The 5,950-nt window shown below is 53.2% G+C and overlaps 2 protein-coding genes across 2 annotated transcripts; one reads left to right on the top strand and one right to left on the bottom strand.

Moving 5' to 3' along the window:
- Window positions 1–598: 598 nt before the first annotated feature.
- On the bottom strand, window positions 599–913 carry LOC128919520 (feather keratin 1-like). Its single transcript, XM_054224817.1, has one exon. It carries the CDS (start codon window positions 911–913, stop codon window positions 599–601), a length of 315 nt encoding a protein of 104 aa, XP_054080792.1.
- A 4,146-nt stretch (window positions 914–5,059) lies between these two features.
- LOC128919107 (feather keratin 1-like) lies at window positions 5,060–5,341 on the top strand (the record flags this gene model as incomplete). Its single annotated transcript, XM_054224090.1, has 1 exon — window positions 5,060–5,341. A coding segment is annotated over one exon (282 nt), but the record flags the coding sequence as incomplete, so codon positions are not given.
- Between the last annotated feature and the right edge of the window lie 609 nt (window positions 5,342–5,950).

Consider the following 5,950-nt stretch of genomic DNA (forward strand, 5'->3'; position numbering starts at 1 on the left):
TTTAGAAAGCAGAGAATAACCCAATGCATGACTAAGCACATTCAGTGCACACCTGTATTAACAGTCACTACACAACCATCCCAAAACACCTCCTACCAGAACCACCCCTGAGCAACATCTCTCTCCCTGGGCATCTTGGGAGAGCATCTGAAAGGAAAAGGATGACACAGAGGCATGGTCTGGGATGCATCAGATCTTTAATGAGTCAAAAGAGGGAAACAACGTTGCTCTGAGTCGAGGTCCCAGTACAGGGTGCAAGAGAAACACACAGGAGTTCGTGACCCATGGCTGCAGCAGCAATCCTAAAAGGTGTTGATCTGCCAGCCCCATAGAGGGAGCAGGGTCAGCAGGTCCTGCCTAGGCTGGCTTTGTGGGGCTCACAGCCCAGGGCAGCACAAGAGAACAAGGAGACGGGAGGCAAAGGAGAGAGTGGAAGAGGGGAAAGGCAGGCATGGGCTGGGCTTTCTGAGAGCCCAGGCTGGCCCCATCCTTTTGCAAGGGTTGCTGGGGTCGCTCAGCCCTTCTGAAAGGAAGAGCACAATGCTCCATCCCCAGTCTGGTAACATCTTGTGGGTCCCTGGGGAATGTCCCAGCAGCTTTAGCAGGGGAGGCACCTTGTGCCACAGGAGCGGCTGCCCAAGCCAGAGAGGCCAAAGCCCCCGGAGGAGATGGGGACTCCAGCAGAGCTGAGGATGCTGCCAACGGCAGCGGAGGTGGAGTTTCCAACGGCGGTGTTCTGCGGGAAGGAGCTGAGGATGGGTCCGGGCAGGGTCACCACCACAGGGGAGGGCTGGATGACGACGGTGGAGTCCTGGCACTGCCTGACACAGGGCTCATTGCAGCTGTTGGCCAGCGGGGTTGGGCCGCAGGGCCGGCAGGGCTGGCAAGGCAGGCAGGGGTTGTAGCAGGACATGTCTTGAGGCTGGAAGTGCACCTGGGAGAGACAGTAGGGGGAAGCAGAGCATGAAGGGTGGTTGCAGAGCAGCCCGTCAGGCCAATACAAGGGACACAAGCAACATGCTAGAGCTGAGAGCTCAAGGTATTATAGGGAGGCCCATGGGTTTCTCATTCCCCTCAGCCCAGAAAAGCCCTGCCATGAGTCACCAAGCCCCTGGAGATCCCTTCCTAGCCTGTAGCTAAGAGAAGACCTCAGCCAAGGCCCAACCTCTCTCCATGACACACCTTCTACCCTCTTTCTTCTCCCATGATAAGCAGTCCCATGACCCAGCGTAGGTCAAAACATCAGTTTTGTGCTGAGAAATCCCAAAGGATGATGAGGCAAAGGAAGATGAGCATGAACAGGAGAAAGAGTTTCAGACTTACCTTGTTCCAAAGGAGATGGAGGCAAGAGAAGTGAATGAGAGAATGAGGAGAAGTACCCCCTTTTATACTGCTCCTGCACTGCCCCACGTGCACAGTCACTGCACATGGGCAGTAATTTTCCAATAGACTCACCTCCAAAGCAAAACATGCTACCTAATGGCACAAGTTGTGGTTTGGTTTCCATCAACACTGCCATTTAATTTCCTCATTTCTCAGGCACAAGGTCTGCCATGGGCCCTTTCATGTGCCAGGATTAGAGGCCCAAGGAAATTCCAGGAAGGGACCAGTATGGGTAGAAGATGTACCCCCAAGTGTAGGAGAGGTGTCTAAACAGGGAAAATGGGTGTGGGGAAATCTGGTGACGTTGTTTTCAATCCCCATTGCAGAAAGATGCTCATATCCTCACATGAATGCAATCCTCTCCTAGGTGCCCACAGGCTCTTCTGCCTGACGATGTGACACAAATTCCTCACTTAATCCTATACCAGTTTATTTGGCAAAGTCATCTTCTCTTGTTGCACTCTCGTGGGATCTCTGATCACTACCTTCAGCAGAATTGAAGACGAAAAATCTTTCTGAACACCATGATTCCTCAACAACCCCATTGGAATCAGATCCATCCTCACTACTGGAGGGGGTAGGAGGTGGGGCTGGGGCTTCAGACAGCGCCTCGATTCACCCACGCCCTTCGCACTACCATGCACTCTGGCTGCACATTTTGGACCTGGACCAAGAGCATACCCAAAGGCAAGGTGGCTTTTCCAAAACACTCTGACCATCCCGTGAGCACTCTGAGCTGTGGAAGTGCTGGCAAGGTCACTCTGGAGGGCAAAGGCTGTTGGAGCTGCCTGGAGCTGTGTACTCAGGTACAGCCCAGTGCTCAGAGATGGTTTTCCCTGGGCATGGATGGAACTGCCCTGGCCACAGGGCAATTCAGTCTTGTGTGGGACATGCACCTGCAAACAGCACGCACTCCTGGCTTGGCGTCACACCAAAAGGCTGACACACGGCCAATCCACAATTAGAGTGTGACTCGCCATGTGTAGGGAGAGTCCGTCCCAGGAAGCTTGCCTCATGAAGGCGTAACCTTGCCCTCCTGGGATACGTCTCAGCTGCCTCCATGACAGCAGAGCATGGAAGTGCATCACCTCCTTCATGTAGTCTGAGAGCTGGTTGTGTACTCTGGGCCCTTCTGAGCACCTCCCATCCCTCAGCATCCTCCAGCACATGACACCTCAAGGTCCTGACAGACGTCACTCAACGGGGAGTTGGGGGAAGTTTCCTTGCATCTCCCATGGTGCTGGCTTGTGGTCATGCCAGAGGAGCCCTTTGGGGCATGGGTGAGGAGGTGTGCTTGAAGCCCTAATGCTTCATGAAGACATGTCACCTGAGACCCAAGTAAGAGCCCTGACCGGTGGGGAGAAATTTTCTGAAAGCCTTTCTTTCCCTCCATAGAGCAGTCAGGACAGCTCCTCACCACAGCCTGGTCTCTTTGTCCAGGAAGATGAGACCTGTCTGTCCGTTCCCTTCCACCCTCCGAGTCTCTCCCCGAGGTTGACCCTGCCTCTGCAGGCAGATCTACATAGAGGAGGTTTGAGAGCCCTAACGTCATAGAATAGTTCAGTTTGCAGTCTGTACTGATGCAACAGGTTCTTCCTTTCCAGGTGCTGAACTTGCCATTTGTCCTTCTTAATGCCATGGGACTCCTCTAGCACAGTCCTCCCACTGGTTCAGGACTTCCTTTGTCGCAGTCCTGCCCTAGAGCACATCAACTGGCTTGTACGAGTCAACTTTTCTCAGACAATCCTTGATTTGATGTCCATCTGTTGTTCTTGATGCCCCTTGCAAGACTCAACACAAGCTGAGCTTTGACTTCTTATCAGCATCCCAACCTGCTCAAGAAATGTTTCTAAATTCCTCCTTTGCAGCTCATTCCTCCTTTTACCTCCAGCATGCTGCCTCTTGATGCTGGTGCTCCACCTTGCGTACCCCACTTAGCCAAAGCCGGTCTGCTGAGGTGTCTGCTTGTTGTCATGAATATTGGCCTGGACCCTTCTTGCTCTTGGACCATGAGGTATCTAAGCTTTTGCCAGCACTTCTGAGCTCCTTTCTGGTTCACATCTGCCTCCATGGCATCTTCCCTACCAGCTGCCTGAATAGGCCAAAGTTGGCTTGCCTGAAGTCCAAGGGCTGTACTCTGCTACTCACTTTCCTTCCTGTCTTCAGGTCTTGAACTCTCTGTTTCTCAGGTGTGACAGCCAAAGCTGCCCTTAATTCCAATGTTTTCAACCAGTTCTTCCTTCTTAGGGGCAGCATCACCCATCTTTTCCCATGACAAAATCACAGGATCATCTAGTCCAATCCCAATGCTCAAAGCAGAGTCAGGCTTTGGAGGATGCTCAGTGCCAAGTCCTATCAAGCTCCAAATCCCTACAAGGATGGAGAATTCATAACCTATTTGGGCAAACCCCGCCAGTGCTTGACCACCCTCACACCAACAAAGGCTTTTCTTATGTTTACATGGAATTTCCCATATTTCAATATGTGCCTATTACCTCTTGTCCCTTCACTGGAAAGGACTCAGGGCAGTCTGGCTCTATGTTCTTCACTCCCTCCCATCAGCTCCTTTACCCATTGCTAGGAAGCATGACTTCTCTCTTCCAGGCCTTCTTTCCTTCAGGGTAAAAAAATTGGAAGGCCTCCGCATGATTTCCCTGATTCAACCCCAGGTGGTCTTTGGATTTCCTAACCCCAACCCTACATACTCAGCCTGGCGAACATTCTCCCCAGAGAAAAGGGTATCAAAATAAAGAAATCTCCCGGCTGCCTGGAGATGCCCCAGCTAGTGACCATTAGAGTGAGCGCAGACAAAGGGAGGGGAGAGAAGCACGGGACAGGTACTTAAGGAAGGCTGCTCTGATGATACGTGCAGTGCCGGCCACAGCTGGGCGTCCTCCTCCAAAGGGAGTTGCAAACAATCACACATCACTGATGCAAGCCAACCTCCCCTGCCTGCAGGGAATCCCAAAAGTATTTCTGGACACATTTTCTACCCAAACTGCACAACCCTGCTCAGGATATCCTTGTGCCTCTCATCCTGGCACATGAAAGGCATGGCAGACTAAGCATGACATAAATGAGGAAATGAAATGGCAGTGTTGACAGAAATCTGTGCCATTAGGTAAGATATTTTGCTTTGGAGGTGAGTCTGTTGGAAAATTGCTACCCACGTCCAGTGACTGTGGGTCTGGGGCAGTGGAGAAGCAGTATAAAAGCAGGCCCTTCTCCTCACTCTCTCGTTCACTCCTCTCATCTCCATCTCCTTGGGAACAAGGTGAGTCTGAAGCCCTTTCTCTTCCCCCTTGTCCTCCTCCAGGATTTCTCAGCACATACCCTGTCTTGCACTGGGTTGTGGGGCTACTTATTATGGGACAGAGAGAAGGAATGTGTGCCGTGCAGAGAGGTAGGTATGAGGTGAGCTATGGATCAGCCAGTCCCTGGCTTTGGTCACTCTTAGGAGGGATCTTCTGGGCCAAGGGGAATGAGAAACATATGGGCCTCCCTACATAGCCTCCAGCTCTCATCTCCAACTCATGCCTTGGCTCCTGTGGTGGGGTGATGGAAGTCTCCTCACCCACCCTTCGTGCTCTGCTTCCCCTGCCCTCTCTCCCAGGTGCACCTCCAGCCACAAGACATGTCCTGCTACAACCCCTGCCTGCCTTGCCAGCCCTGCCGGCCCTGCGGCCCGACCCCGCTGGCCAACAGCTGCAATGAGCCCTGTGTCAGGCAGTGCCAGGACTCCACCGTCGTCATCCAGCCCTCCCCCGTGGTGGTGACCCTGCCCGGACCCATCCTCAGCTCCTTCCCGCAGAACACCGCTGTTGGAAACTCCACCTCCGCTGCCGTTGGCAGCGTCCTCAGCTCTGCAGGAGTGCCCATCTCCTCGGGGGGCTTTGGCCTCTCCGGCCTCTCTGGCTTGGGCAGCCGCTACTGCAGCACAAGGTGCCGCCCCTGCTAAAGCTGCTGGTGATGTCATTCCCTGGACATTCCCCAGGGACCCACAAGATGGTACCAGACTGGGGACAGAGCATTGTGTTGTTGCTTTCAGAAGGGCTGAGCAACCCCAGCAACCCTTGCAAAAGGATGGGGCCAGCCTGGGCTCTCGGAAAGCACGGCCCATGCCTGCCTTTCCCCTCTTCCACTCTCTCCTTTGCCTCCCGTCTCCTTGTTCTCTTGTGCTGCCCTGGGCTGTGAGCCCCACAGAGCCAACCTAGGGAAACCATTCTTGGCCTGCTCCCTCTTTGGGGCAGGCAGATGAACACTTGGTGGAATTTCCATCACAGCCATGGGGCAACAACTCCTTTCTGCTCTGGCACTGGGGCCTCCACTTGGAGGTACCTTGTTTCTCTCTCTTTTGACTCATTAAAGATCTAATGCATCCCAGCCCATGCCTCTGTGTTATCCTTTTCCCTGCAGACACTCTCCCAGGATGCCCAGGGAAAGAGATGTGTCTTAGAGGTGGTTCTGGGAAGGGGTTGTTGGCAATGGTTGTGCAGTGACTGTTAACACAGGCTTGCCTTGAGTATGCTTATTCATGCATAAGGTGGGTAACCTTTTGCTTTTTAAA

This window comes from Rissa tridactyla, chromosome 19, assembly GCF_028500815.1.
Source record: "Rissa tridactyla isolate bRisTri1 chromosome 19, bRisTri1.patW.cur.20221130, whole genome shotgun sequence".
Lineage (NCBI taxonomy): Eukaryota > Metazoa > Chordata > Aves > Charadriiformes > Laridae > Rissa > Rissa tridactyla.